Raw genomic sequence first — 15426 nt, 5'->3', positions numbered from 1 at the left:
TGAACACGATGGTCTTGGAGAGCGTTTCCAACATGAACGATTCCATCATCCTTCGGTTCCCTGGGCAGACAAAAGGAGCAGAGGAGATGGGGAGGGATGGGGAGGACAGTGAGCACTGTGGCAGTGGCCAGGGGCTCCCAGAGCCGTCCCATGGCCAGCAGCTCCCCATCTTCCTGATGCTGGGCTGTGTGAGGGGAGCCAGGAGAATCCCTTCCCCAAGGTCACACAGAGACTGTACAGGGAGCGTGTCTGCACGGGATGGGAGGAAGGATGGACAGGGAACAAAGGCAGCTGTGGGCAGTGGTAGCCCAGAAGCAATAAAAGAACAAATAGCAGAAGATTAAACCCATTCCACAGTCAGGTCCAGCCGGACCACACTGAGCCACGAGGAAAGGTTCACTGCTGCTCCAGCCTGCCACAATTTAATTGATTTGATTTAAATCCTTTGAAGAAGAAGTGGATAAGGAATAATGAGGCAAACAGGATTGTAATGCAAATGAAAGAGATGAAAGATGGCTTCAGGGAGACGCTCTTGAAGGTCAGCGCCCAATGCAGAGCTGCTCCTGGTCACTCAGTCCAACATTAATGAGGCTGTGTTCCCCTGGATGCTTTGATGGATGGAGGGATGGATCAGGAGGCAAGCACCAGGATGTCTGGCCTTTAATCCCCTGGCTCCGGGCAGATCATCCCTCCCAGCGTGGGGAGGGTTTTACCTGGCTGGCACAGGGACTCGGGCTCCTGCTGCCCGTGTCACGCTGGGTAAGCACACTTCCTAATCGGGTTTCTCCAGATACTCCAATGGAGGCTCTAACTTCAGAATTAATTAACTTCACTATCAAAAGCTGAGTCATTTGTCACAATGGTTTTGTCATTAGCTCCCATAATTAAGGAAAGTGTCACAAAACCAAATGTTTCACTTACACAAGGCAGGAGAGGCAAAGCTCAGGAGTGTTTCCAACAGCCGTGGGGAGGGGCTCAACCAGGCACCCCAAATCCCTGTCCTGGGCTGGGGGGGCCTTCCAGGCATGGCTGGGGGCAGAGGGAAGAAGCAGGGGCTGGGGTTTGGGGAGGGGGCACGGCTGGGCTGCCCAGGCTGGGGGAGCAGCTGGGCTGTGCCAGGGCTGGCTGGGCCGGGCTGTTCCCCCAGCCCCAGGAGAGTTGAGGTGCTGCTGGTGACCGTGAGCCACACGTGCTGGGACAGACAGGGATATTCTGCTGCAAGTTTAGCTAACACCCCCAAAGGCAGGAGGAGAAGCCTTTCCCAACACACTCACTCCGTTTCACACGGGCACTTCCTAAACCATCAGGGTTCCTCGATGGAGAAAGGCAGGGATGTGCCAGGCAGCTCTGGGGTGGGAGCAGAGCCTGCCAGAGCACTCAGGACCCCCAAAGCCCCCGGAGCACCTGCAGGGTCCCAGGGGGCCCCAACCCCCTGCCCAGTGCCTCGTTCCCACAGCCCTCACCACCTCCAGAGACCTGAGCTGCTGCTCTCGGCTGCTGGGGAGAGCCTCCCCTCGTTAATGAGCAATTAACCGAGAGGCTGAGCCCCCTCCCTCGCCCCCCGTGTGCACCTTGCAGTGACGCTGCAGTCTCCTCTGTGACCCATGCTGGGGCAGCTCCATCCACTGCCCATCCCCAGCTGCACAGCTGCAGCTTCTGACCAAAACCCTGAAACCTCCCAGCGTTTCCTGCTGCTCCAGGACCCCTCCAGGGGACCCCAGCCCCACAGGACCCCCCCATGCCCAGCCCCTGGCTCGTCCCCGGAGTCTCGTGGGCAAAGGAAGCCAAGCCCTCAGGGTTTCTTTAAAATTAAATATTTTATTTTTTCATACATGCAGCAAATTGAATCAAGAGTATATGCCCATCTAAAAGGAGGTCTTCATGAGAACCGTTTGACAACACACAGCAGGTAGTCTAGGATGTAGAAAAGTCATCAAATACTTGCAGGTGAAATCAAATTCACAAACACAAACTGTTCAACAATAAACATTTTCTCTTTTTTTTTTATCTTTTTTTTTTTTTTTTCCCTCCTTGTTTTAATTGCCACTTTGAATGTGATCAGAAATAAACAGAGCTCAGGTGACACTTCCATGCATGGAGCCAGAGGCGTGTGACCACGCAGCCTCACCTGCTCCTGCCACAGCAGAGAAGCCACAGCAGCACTTGGCAGTGTGAGCAGGCTGAACCCTCCAGGTGCAATCCCAGCCTTTGGGAACATTGGGATCGTTGTGTCCTGTGCTGGAATCCCCTGGGTTCCTCCCTGGGGTTACAGCTCTGGGACTCACAACCAGCGGAGCGCATCGACTGCCCCGCGCCCGCTCATCTTCCATCTGTCTGCATGGGCTGGCCACTGCACAAACTCACATTTATTTATTTAAATGGATTAAATCCATCGATAGCTCCTCTGGTGATGGGTCTGGAGAGGGCTGCTCCGAGCCCCAGCCAGGGGACACAGGCACAGCAGCAGCTCCCAGCCAGGAACGAGCGGAGTCGCACTGGGAGCAGGGCAGATTCTGGAGCTGCCTCAGACCAGCAGCCCCAGGGGGAACTGTCTGATCCACCCTGTCCCAGGTGAAACCAGCTGAGAGCCTGAAGCCACTTACCTGTAGCCCTGGGATGTAATCCAGCCAGGACTGTCAGGATGTGCCATCCTGTGCATGTCCTGTCTCCTCCTCTGCCCTGCCCCGGGGCTCTGGGTCCCCTCTGCCAGTCCCCCTGAATCCAGGTGGGACCTGAGGCTGCCCTGGCCCTGCATCCCCAGCAGCTCCAGCTATGGATCTCTTGGGCTCTCTCCACACATCTGTGGAGCAGCAGGGACTGAGGAGCAGGGCTCTCCTGAGGCTCTCAGCTCTGAGCATCCTCCCGAAGCTCTGCCTTCCCCATCCAACAGTGAAGATTAAATCATCAAATGACAGTAAACGGTGACTCAAGCCCTGTCACTCTGCCCTTCCTTGGAGGAGTCCACACAGATCTGAGCATCTGTGCAGGGCCAGGCACATCCCACTGTATGTTCCTCCAGAAGAAACAGGCCATCTGGAAATAAGTCTTGGAATAAGAGTTTGGCAAGCAGCAGAACGGACAGTGTCAGGAACACTCAAAGTATGAGTCCTGAGAGGAGGAGCCGGCATTTGCCGTGGATCTCGGTCCCAAAGCTGCCTCCAAAGCTGCCTGGTGCCACGTCCCCGCTCCCCTGCAGCCCCTCCAAGGACACCCGGTCTGCTCAGCGTGCGGCAGAGCCGGCTCCATGCACAAGTGTCACCCCAACACAGACACAGAAGTTCCAAACAGAAAAGATGTGACTCCCCCCACAGCAGCTCCTGCATCGTGCCCACGGCCCCGGGGTGCCCCTGAGCCCCGGAGACCTTCCAGCAGCATCCTGGACAGACCTGGGAGCGCCTTCAGAGCCAAAGATATGGAAATTAAAAACATTCACCACTGAAGTAATACTAATTCTGCAGCAACGGGTTTGAAGGTCACAGTAACGCACATGCTCTGACATCAGCTGTGGTCTGCAGAGGATGGCGCGATGTCTTCGGGATGTGCCGGGCTCGGGGAGCCCTCACCGGCCCCCCGAGCCCTGGGCCTCACCTGGTGCAGAGCCCCTGGTAACCCCCTCCTCCATCTGGCACAATTTGCAGTTTTTCTGGGTTTGGTTTGGGTTCCTCCAGCCCAGGGCAGGACCCAAGGCCACGGGCTCAGCTCTCAGGCTGGCACAGGACAGTGCCCGTGGCCGGGTGCCGGGGAGGGGACCCTCACCCTGCCCCCAGCACTGGGACAGCGCCTTCGCTGCTGGCAGCCTTTAGTGCTCAAGGAATCAGTAAAAGAAGAAAAAAATTTCCAAAGGTAGAGTTTCATGTTTATAAAAGATCTACAGCCTAGAACTTCCTCTATGGAATTCCTCATGATTGATAAAATCCCACCCATTTCCCTGGGGCCTGGAGGAATGAATGGCTGCATCCAGCAGAACCAGTGCTGGCTCAGAAAACACACCCTGGTCTGCAAACCAGCCAGACTGGGCTGTGACGGGAGCGGGGTGACAGGGACTGGGGCATGCTCACCTGGGGCTCAGCCTCTGTGAACCCAAGAGTCAGCCAGGGCCAGCAGCCGGCCACCGACGGGCAGTGCCTGCCTGCTCCTGCTCTTCTCTGCATTTCTCTGCCCTCCTCTGCCTGTTCATGCCCTTCTCTGCCTGCTCCTGCCCTTCTCTGCCTGCTCCTGCCCTTCTCTGCCTGCTCCTGCCCTTCTCTGCATTTCTCTGCCCTCCTCTGCCTGTTCATGCCCTTCTCTGACTGATCCTGCTCTTCTCTGCCTGCTCCTGCCCTTCTCTGCATTTCTCTGCCCTCCTCCGCCTGTTCATGCCCTTCTCTGACTGATCCTGCTCTTCTCTGCCTGCTCCTGCCCTTCTCTGCCTGTTCCCGCCCTTCCCTGCCTGCTCCTGCCCTTCTCTGCCTGCTCCTGCCCTTCTCTGCCTGCTCCTGCCCTTCTCTGCTCACTCCTGCCCTTCTCTGCATTTCTCTACCTGTTCCTGCCCTTCTCTGCCCTTCTCTGCCTGCTCCTGCCCTTCTCTGTTCACTCCTGCCCTTCTCTGCATTTCTCTGCATTTCCCTGCCTGCTCCTGCCCTCACCTGCCCACCCATCTTCTCCTTCCCGTCCTTGCTCCCTCCTGCCTGTTCCTGCCTGCCCCTGCCTTCCCGCACGCCACGGCTCTGCTTCACAAACAGCTGCTGGAATCGTCTCTTCTCATTCAGGTTTGTTTTTTTAATGATGCAGAAGGTCCTGGATTACTGACTAAAACCCCCAGGAATTTGGTGGAAATCAGGGAAATCAAGATGTTTGTGGAATCCATGGGTTTGGAGCCTGGAAGAGAATAGCAGAGGGTGGAAAGTAGAAAAGTTTCCGTTACAAATAGCCCTCAGTGCAGCCCTTTGGTCTTGGGCGTGTTTTCAGTTGGTAAATTGTAAACCAAGAATATAAATGTGTTTTGTTTTGGTAGAATATTAATATCCTTTACAGAGCTGTTACATCTCGACAGTGTCTGTGAAAGATTTATGCGAGTGCTGACAGAGCGTATCAAAACTGCAAACTGTTCCAGATGTTACAAAAAACCCCCACCTCTCACTTAGAAAAAGGTTTGCTGTGATTTACAGGAACTGGCATGGGAGTGGTTTGGAGTGGCGATGCCAGAGCGCGGGGAAGGCGGGTGGTGGGGGATGCTCCGGGGAGCCGGGCTGACCCTATGGACAATGCATTGGAAAATAGAGGTCTACAAGCAGATTTTTCCACACTGATCAAATATATCCATGTCTTGAACAAAAGGCTCCTCTAAGACAAGCTCACACTCATCGCAAGCTTCAGCACAACGCTTTAAGCGATCGACCATGCTTAGCATTCCACAGCAACGCTTTGGGAGTAGCTGGGTCACTGGGATCTCAGCGTCCCACTGCAAAAATTACAGAGACCGTAGCAATTTGGTATATTTCTGTTTAAAAACTCTATTAGTCACCACCAACTATAGTTCCTAGAAGTATCACTGACCGTAACTGGCACCCCGGACAGCTCCGGCTAGGGAAACCAAGCTAGCGAGTGGCACGGACATGGAGCGGCTCGGAGGAGCGGTCGGTTTGGGAGGGGATGTGTGTCTGCACTGCTAATCCCGGAAGACGAGTGTCCTATGTACAGGGCGACCTGGCGTGGGACAGCGAGGACAGGGCTGCGCCGCGACTACACGTTAATGACAAACTCGGGGTTGGTGTAGGAGAATCCAGCAAACTCGTTCTGGTCCAAGTTCATGATGAAGAGTTTGTCCGTGGGCGTGAGCTCCACCGGCTGCCGGGTGAACTCTTTGTCGAAGTTGGAAGTGTCGCGTTTGTCCTTCTGTTAAACGGAAAGCACAGAGTTAAACTGGGGAAGGAGTGAGGCAGCGAGAGGTGACAGCACCTGAGAGGTGACAGCACTGGGGAGGTGACAGCACCGAGTGGCCAGGGAGCCAGGCTGTCCCCAGGGGAGCCAGGCTGTCCCCAGGAGGACCAGGCTGTCCCCAGGAGAGCCAGGCTGTCCCCAGGAGAGCCAGGCTGTCCCCAGGAGAGCCAGGCTGTCCCAGCACTCCACACTCCACGCAGGTTTCCAAGCCACCACTGAGCAGGAACTCACAGCCCTGTACAAGAGAAGCAGCCCCGCGCCAGCAGCAAGAAGAGAAGAACAGTTTAACACACCTGAAACACACGAGCAGGACACAGAGGGACAGGGGAGAGCTGGGGGGTTGGGAAGGGAAGGGAAGGGAGCATCCCTCCTCTCCTGTTGGCTGTGGGAGAGATGTGGAGCAGTCCTCAGCATGCAGAACCCTCACTGCAACCAGCACTGCACAGGAGGAAGGAGCCTGGAGGAAGCAACATGCCTCGAAATGGCAGCAACAGTCACTACCATGTCAAAATTAGCACAAAATAATCAGCTGTAAGAGCTCTTTCTGCTTTAAGCTTGACTTTTGAATGATGGCGTGATGCGGTGTTAACCAACACTGGTTCATTGATGGAGGATGTGATTTGCTCCAGGGTTCTACAGAGAAAACACACAGCACTTCAAAACCTCCGAGAAGGAAAATTCCACATATGCAACATTTTCCCCTTGCAATTTCTTAAGAAGAACAACTTTTCAGCTACACCCAAGCCAAAAAAGGGAAGGAAAGGACATTAGTGTCAGGATTAGCGCTGGGAACCTGCAATCAGCAGTGCGGAGCCAGCGCTGGGAGTGCGTGGGCTGCTCCTCCAAACCCTGCAGATCAGAGAGCGCCTGGCTCAGGGCTGTCCGGCTGTGGGAGGTGACAGAGCCGTGGCTGGAGGGGTGACAGCACTGAAGGTACAGCACCCCAGGTCCGTCATCCACAGCCTCCGGCAGTGGAGGGACATTGGCAGCCGGGAACTGGCTCTGCTCTGCCTCCTTACTAAAGCCAATAGGGACAAAACTCTTCTCCATGTCCCTACACAGGAGAGACCCCAACTCCCTGCTGAGGTGACCTTCCCCTGCCGTGACACAGGTGGGACCCTGTCACAAATTTAACGCCTTGCAGAAACCTGTATTTGTTTTCCATTTTTCCCAGACTTTGCCCTTGAAGTGTGGCCCCACCAGGCCAAGTCCTCGCTGTGTTCTGCTGCACCAGGATCTCCAGCCCTGGATTCATCTGCCAGTTTGAACTGAGGAAAGGAACCGTGGGGGTCCTGCAGGTCCTGCACCACACCCCACCCCTCATGGCTGACCTCCCACTGCTGTCCTGGTGAAGGACCTGGCAGGAGAGATGCTGTGTCCTCCCTGCCCGGTCCCTCTTGGCCCAATGGGACCCTGGGGCACCTTCATGCCTCAAGCAGGAGCATGGCCAGGACACAGAGCCAGGGCTTCCTGGAGCACCACACCTCAGCTGGACTGAGCCCTGGGAGATGAGCCAGCAACGCTTCAGGACCCCTGAATCATCAGGGGATGCTTGGAGGTTCCACTTGCCATAGGAAACATCCCATCAGGATGGCTTTAGCCTTGGGTAGGAAGATCAGGAAAAGCCAAGGATGATGGAGAAGAGACGAGGTGGGAAGAAAAGCAGGTCTGGATGGAAGTCAAGGAGCCGAGAGAGGAAAGGCAGGAGAAGAGCCAGGTTGAGGCTGTGCTGCGGGGCCTTGGGCGCACGGCGACGCTCCGGAGGACACCGGTGTCCGCGGCTCCCAGCCCGGCCCTGAGCGCTGAGTCCCTCCGGGGCTCCTCTCTCCAGCACAGAGAAGGAAGGAGATGTGGATTTGGGAGCACAGAGCAGGAGCAGGGAAGGGCAGACAGGGCGAAGGGGTGAACTTGAGGTGCAGAGTTCTGCAGGCAAAGGGTGGAGCAGTCGGGATGTGAGGACGAGCCCACCTCGATGGCAGAGGGTCCCCCAGGGACGAGGGCCGGGTGGTCCCTGGCAGAGCGGCCGTGGCTGTGCTCGGGGTCTCTCTGAGAAGTGGAGCCAGGCTCCTGGAGGGTTCTGAGCTCACCACATGGCTCCTGAAGGCCACATCCATCCAAACCAACCTGGGCCAGGACAGCACTGTCCTACCAAACCAGGAGCTTCTGCTGAGCAGGAATGCTGTGGGATGCTGCAAAGAGGAACGACACATCCACATGTGATGGGTGCAAGTTGCCACCGTGGTCCCCAGCCCTCGGGAGTGCTCAGCCTGGGAGCCCTGGAGTGGGAAAAACCTCCTGCCACTGCTTTTTGGCAGTAGGAAGCTCTGGGAGAGGCTGTGATGTGCCCAGGAGGGGGCTTGGGGCAGCCCACTCCCCTGCACTGCCCTCTCCAGCAGCCCCCCACTCCCTGGGGCCTTGGCTGGAAGCTGAGCACGGCAAAGTGCAGGGTGCTGGTGTCTTACCTTGAATTCTGCCTGAACTGGTGGCAATTTGGCCTCTGTCAAGATGATGAACAGTCTGGGAGCGGGCAGGGAACGGCTGCGTGGATCTCATGGAGAGAGGGGAGCACAGGGGACACTCAGGGCTCAAAGTGCCTCCAGCACTGGGAGAATTGACTCTGGGAGGTGTCGAGGAGCACGGCGAGGATCACAGCGAGGATCACGGTGAGGATCACAGGATCATGGTGAGGATCACAGGATCAGAGCGAGGATCACAGTGAGGATCACAGTGAGGATCACAGTGAGGATCACAGCGAGGATCATGGTGAGGATCACAGGATCACAGTGAGGATCACAGGATCACAGCGAGGATCACAGCGAGGATCACGGTGAGGATCACGGTGAGGATCACAGGATCACAGTGAGGATCACAGGATCACAGCGAGGATCACAGCGAGGATCACGGTGAGGATCACAGGATCACAGTGAGGATCACAGGATCACAGCGAGGATCACAGCGAGGATCACGGTGAGGATCACGGTGAGGATCACAGGATCACGGTGAGGATCACAGGATCACGGTGAGGATCACAGGATCACGGTGAGGATCACAGGATCAGAGCGAGGATCACAGCGAGGATCACAGCCCACGGCGCAGCTCCAGGGATCAGCTCCCACCAATGTTCAGGACCGCTGGGAAGAACCTTGCAGCGTCCAGAGCACAGAGGCTGGCAGAAGTGGAGTCCCAGAGCAGGAGGGAAGCTGACAGGAACCTGTAATCCTTCTTTAGCTGCCCACAGGCGCTCCTGGGAGAGCGGGCAGGGACAGACGGACAGATGGATGGATGCATGGATGGATGAGTCACCGGCGCTCGCTGCAGTCTCGGGGAGCGCGAGGCGATGCTGCAGTGGGCTCTGCTCAAGGAGCTCCCCGCGATCCCTGAGCGGCCACACAAACTCCTTCCCAGCCGTGGCTGCTGCGGGAGGCTGTGGGAAATCATTCCCTCCTGGATGGCGCTTCCCAGCTCGGAGTTTTGGGATGAAGGCAGAGGAAGAACGATCCGCGGCTCCAGCATCCCCCAGCAGCCGGGGCAGCTCCCAGCCCCAGCGGTCGGAAGGAACGGCCTCGCTGCACTGCAGAAACTCAGCATTGCCAATCACATGCAGCTCTCTGGGGCGTGTTTTCTCACTTTTTATTTTATAATCGGTATCAGAAAAAAATAAATTGGCACATTACAAATCAAGCAGATTGATACAGTGACAGCCCACGAACATCTGCAAGGGTATAAAAGGAAGCAGCGTGATTGTTGTCCTTTCAAGAGGAATTCACCGTTCCTGAAAGGTTTCCTTTGATGCCACAAACAAAACTCGGGCCATTTAAATACCTAGCTGCAATTTTTAAGGATAGAAATACGGGTTGAAACAAGTTTCTCTATCAGAATCCACAATACTGGTCAGAGTTAAGTATCTCCCGTTCGGGTCAATACCATTTTTGACACATTTAAAGCACAGGTAACGAACTCCATCAATAGCTTTGGCATTTGAAAAGAAGAAAAAGCTTCGCTAGAGAACAGATGTTGGTGGTGTTCACTAGGGTGACCACGGATTCAAAAGCAGCTCCTCCAAATTTCCCATTTACCACTGGATGTTTGTTTTGATTTTAAAAAAATGCTACTTAGAAACTGCACAATCAGGAGAAATCTTTGCCAAGGGCAGCTCTGCCTTCCTGAATAACTTATCCCACTGCTGGGGACCCAGCCCAACGGATCTGTGCAGGGAAGGGGAGCTCTGGTGGGGCTGGACACAGCCAGAAAAGGAGCCAGAACCAGCAGCTTGGCTCTGCAGAGCTTTAGGGAGGACAGAAACTCCCAATGGTTTCATTAAAAACACTGACTTGCCACTAAGGCTAAATATTAAAATTTCCTGATTGTATTAAAACACTACGAAAATGAGAGAGCAGGAATTAAAGCACAAGATGAAGGGATTTCTCCCGGTTGTCACCGTGCCTCTGTTTTCATTCTGTCACCCACCGAGCTGTTCCCATTTTCTACAAACAGAATGTTACAAACGCCCATTTGCAGCAGTTCTCGCACATCACTCCCCTCCAGTGATGCCCCAAATAACAGGAAGACACTTGGAATTCGGTCACTCTAGCAGGGAACTAAAGAAGACCCACGGATGAAGTTTTGCAATGGAATGTGTCACCACAACAGCAGCTGGAGCCGGATGACAGATGCAGGGATGAGATCTGCACAGCAACTTAGCTCTTGGCTTGAGGCTTAAAAAACTCAGAGTTAACAAAGGAAAATCCTTCGAATTCTGACTGGTCAATGTTCCCGACGACTTCCTGGTCGGGAGGAGTGAGCACGGGTGGATGGCGAGTGAAAAACCGGTCGAAGTTTTCAGCATTGCGTCCGCACTATGAGAGGGGAGAAAAGAACCGTGGTGGGTGGGGCAGGAAGCGTGGGATGAGCCGGGAAAAGCTGCAGAACACACTCTGTTGGTCAGGAGGGCATGGGATGGCACGGGATGGCATGGGATGGCACGGGATGGCATGGGATGGCATGGGATGGCATGGGATGGCATGGGATGGCATGGAATGGCATGGGATGGCATGGGATGGCATGGGATGGCACAGGATGGCATGGAATGGCATGGAATGGCATGGGATGGCATGGAATGGCATGGGATGGCATGGGATGGCATGGGATGGCATGGGATGGCATGGGATGGCACAGGATGGCATGGAATGGCATGGAATGGCATGGGATGGCACTGGGATGGCATGGAATGGCACAGAATGGCATGGAATGGCATGGAATGGCATGGGATGGCACTGGGATGGCATGGAATGGCACAGAATGGCATGGAATGGCATGGGATGGCATGGGATGGCATGGAATGGCACAGAATGGCATGGGATGGCATGGAATGGCACAGCATGGCATGGAATGGCATGGAATGGCATGGAATAGCATGGAATGGCACAGCATGGCACAGAACGGCATGGGATGGCATGGAATGGCATGGAATGGCACAGCATGGCTTGGAATGGCATGGAATGGCATGGGATGGCATGGAATGGCCCAGCATGGCATGGAATGGCACAGCATGGCATGGAATGGCACAGAATGGCACGGAATGGCACAGAATGGCATGGAATGGCATGGAATGGCACAGAATAGCACGGAGGTGCGCAGCATGGCATGGAATGGCATAGTATGGCACGGAATGGCACAGAATGGCACAGAATGGCACAGCCAGGGCCTGGCACAGCCCGGCTGTGCCACGGGAAGCAGCAGCAGTGAGATGGGTTGTGGTGGTTCACACCTGGTAGCTGCTCCCTGGGCAGTGCCCACCTGGCGTCCCCCCTTCCCCATTCCATCACGTCTGGACTGCTCAGAGCTTTCCTCCTGCTCGGGGAGAGGAGCCAGCCCTGGCAGTGCCCAAGGCCAGGCTGGACAGGGCTCGGAGCAGCCTGGGACAGTGGGAGGTGGCCCTGGGTGGGCTTTAAGGTCCCTCCATCCCAAAGCCCTTCTGTGATTCCATGGTTCTGATTCCCTTCCCTACAGTGCAGTCAGACCAGCATGGTCTGCAGCCTCACCATCCCCAGCGGTGCCAAGCTCTCCATTTCATTTTCTTTGCACTCAAAACCAGGCTCCTGTAGCTTCCCAGGCTGCACACCCTGATTTTCCGGAGTGACAGCAGCAGCAGCTGGGATCAGGTGGATGCCAGGTCACTGCACAGGCTCAGAGCAGGCTCCATCCCTGCCTGCCACCCCCACGTCACATCCCTACGGGGACTCTGCTCCCAGGACTGGCCACTGTCGCTCCTGTCACACACAGCCAGCTCTCTCCAGGCTCTGTCTCCTCACGGGCAGCACCTCCCAGTCCCTCAGGCCTCTCTCCCATGCCCCAGGGAGAACACACGCTCCAAGCCTCGCCACAATTTTTCCTGGGCATTTAACTTTCATTTGTTAAGTAAACAGATTTGCATTTTTAATAAACATCGGACTAAATATAATAAAATATTAATGACAAATACATGCAGAAGTCAATGTTTCCCAGCTCCTTCCTCTGCTCACACGTTTCAGGGCAGACAACATGAATATCCATCAGGCTCTGATGGGCTGCTCCTTTGGCAGCTCTGTCTGTCCTTACAGCGCCAAGTCAGACTCTTGCTCTCCTCCAGCCTCTAAACAAAGCTCAAGGGGCAATGTTTGAGTCAATCCAAGCCCAACTCCAGCCCCTCCAGCATTGGTAAGGCAACATCTTTACATTTCTGGTCTGGCTTGGTGAAACTTCTGCTCCCCAAGGCGTCCCCTGCCCGTGTCCCTGGGCTCCAACACCTTCCCCAAGCCATCAAATTAACATCCAAACAGCAATTAACTCCTGCAAATGGGAGCTGCCTGCTGCACAGAGCCCAGGGGCCAAAGGCAGGGCCCGAGGAGCCAGGCTGGGCTGGCCAGGGCCACTGGGACGGCACAGACTGGGAGCACTGGGAGCACTGGGAGCACTGGGAGAGCCGTGGTGCCCTGGCTCATCGGGCACTGGCACCCCTGGCAGGGCTCACCTGCTGAGCCCAGCAGCTCCCAGCACACGGCCAGAGCCCCCCAGAGCCCCCCAGAGCCCCCCAGAGCCCCCCAGAGCCCCCCAGAACCCCCCAGAGCCCCCCAGAGCCCCCCAGAGCCCCCCAGAGCCCCCCAGAGCCCCCAGCCCCGCTGTCGCTCCCCGTTAGCTCCAGGAAACCTCAGTGCAGCCCACCAGCAGCGTCTGCCAGCTCTGCCTGCCTTTGGCTACAAAGAAATGTGCTGCCTCAGAAAAGAAATAAAAATAAAAAAATCAAACCAGCAACCCCCTCAGAAAGACTGGAAAAATAATCCTGATGAGAGGCTGCCAGTTATTGGAATAGGAAGCACAAATGTATTTTAATATGCATATTGGCAAGCGAGAATTTCTCACCATCACGCAATGAGGTAAGAAAATGTGGATGGAAAATCTGAAAAGTTGCGTCTATCCATGGTATTTCCTGCCCTGCTGTGTGGAATTTATGGACTTTCTGTTTAGATGCAGATAAAATGGATGGGTAAAATCAATAGTTCAAAGTTGAAAACTAAGTTTAGGGAAGGCAGATGCCAGCCCCGAGGCCTGGAGGAGTTCCAGGCTCCAGGTTTGGCCCAGCCCTGGAGGATCCTGCTGCTCCAGGCTCCAGAGCTCACTGTCTGCACCAGCACCTTCCTCACAGCTTCCCCAGCTGAAGCTCCTGCTGAGTGGACACAGATGCCATAGGAATTTTTACATTTATCTAAAGCCATCTAGTGAAAAATTGTCCTCATTTTAGTCTGATATTAATGTACAGGCATCACTCCATCCTGACTGGAGAAAGGGGGAGGGTGGGAATTTATCTTACATAAATCCCGGTGTGTCCTGTCTAATATTTATAGCCAGCACAGAATGGCTTTTCCTCCTGAGCTGCAGAAATAAAGCTGTCAGCTCCAGAGATGGCCTTGTATTTAATCACTCCCCTGCTTGATTTCAAATAGAGACAAAAGGCACAATAAAATATTTTCTATTGATCCCTGGGATGCAATCAAGGGCCATAAGAAACCGAGGATGCTGCTGCCACCCACCCTCGTTCCCAGTGCCAAGGGGAGGTGCTGGACACCCTCCATTTCCCAGGGTTTTGTCCCAAACCAGTGGCACAGCCACAATCCCTCACTCCAGGCATCTCCTGGGCAAGTCTGACCTTCCTGGTGCTGCTCTGGGCCAGGCAGGGAATTGGCTCCTTGCTCCCTGGGGAGGATCAGGGCTCTTCTGGCAATCACATTTAGGGGAATTTGGGTCTCAGCACGGACTTGGCCCACACTGAGGGTCCCTGTGATGGTCACAGGGGACAGTGGTGCCTTTCATTGTGTCTGGCATCCAGTCTGGGATGCTCCAGCATCCCTTTATCCCTGCTGCTGTCAAAGGGAGCATCCCCTGCAAGGGCTCCTGGTGTAGGACCATCCCTCCCCGAGGGAAAAAGCCAAGGTTCTGCTCCTGTCACACTGAAAACAGAGGCTGAATAGTCTGGCAATCCCAGGGAAAGTCTTTACAGGGCCCTGGGTCTCCCAGAGCAAATCCTGACTGGATTATCAGAGGTGTTTGACCTCAGCACATGCAGCTGCCCAATGTCAGCCCCTCAATCCTTAAATCCCATCTAATTAGGAAATTATTTATGCAAATATTAGAACTCACCCTGCACAGGCTGAACTAAGGCTACAAAAGCCTCTATGCAGGGACCTGGTGTTTATACACATCCAGGTCTGTAAGTGGCATTTCAATATTAATTAACTCCAAGCAGTTAGGGGGAAATTAATTTATGCAATTAAAAATTATTAGATTAAAAGCCATTTTTTTTTAACCCCCCATGCTGTTGTGAATAATCCTGGGCTCTGCCGTGTGATTTCAGTGCTTTCAGAATGAGACTTTTCAAATCACTAGGCTTTATGTAAAGTAAAAGAGTAATTAGATACCAAAAACAGTAATTATCTCAACGAGAGACAGGGAGAGCAGGGAAGTGTAAATACACTCCCAGGGTAACTGCAGACCCAGGAAAGGAATTGTTATGCACCAGCCAGAGCAGGGAGCAGCCAAGCAGAGCCCCACGTCAGAGCCACCAAAGACAGCCCAGCCCCTGATCTGTCTTGTTCCTGACTCTGTGATAAAGGTTAATCAAGCACAAAGCAACACAGCAGCTCCTGGGGATTGCACAGCCCGGGCTGCAGCCTCTGCTCACTGCTGGTGGGAAACGAGGGAGGTTTGGGGAGGGATGGGATTCCCTCCCCAGCAACCCCTGTGCCCCCTCCCCAAGCTGCAGGGAGGCTGCAGATGACAGAAATCACCAGGGGTTGGTGTGTGCTGCAGCAGAGAGCCGGAGCAAGGGTGGCTCTGTGGGGACTGGAGGGGCTGAGCCACCAGCACAAACCAAACAGGAGCTGATGGTGCCTCTGAGCAGCAAAACGAGGATGGACATTTGGATGGGGCTCTGCTCCCCTTGGCTGGTGTTCCCATGGGCTGCAGAAGGGGAAG

The 15426-nt window shown here is 54.8% G+C and overlaps 1 protein-coding gene across 2 annotated transcripts in view; it reads right to left on the bottom strand.

Moving 5' to 3' along the window:
* Positions 1-1798: 1798 nt before the first annotated feature.
* The window catches only part of PRKCB (protein kinase C beta), a 105514-nt gene continuing 91886 nt past the window's right edge, over positions 1799-15426 (bottom strand). The window contains exon 17 of one of the 2 annotated variants that reach the window (XM_086853773.1): positions 1799-5874. In XM_086853773.1, coding sequence (XP_086709899.1) covers positions 5722-5874 — 153 coding nt within the window. In that variant the 3' untranslated portion in view covers positions 1799-5721. Of the gene's footprint in view, positions 5875-9535; positions 10776-15426 lie in introns of those variants that run through there. The other variant, XM_086853772.1, reaches the window with a different exon arrangement.

Source organism: Cyanistes caeruleus, chromosome 17 (genome assembly GCF_971803275.1).
Source record: "Cyanistes caeruleus chromosome 17, bCyaCae1.hap1.1, whole genome shotgun sequence".
Lineage (NCBI taxonomy): Eukaryota > Metazoa > Chordata > Aves > Passeriformes > Paridae > Cyanistes > Cyanistes caeruleus.
The sequence above is the reverse complement of the archived record's forward strand: the minus strand, read 5'-3'. Positions and strand labels throughout refer to the sequence as shown.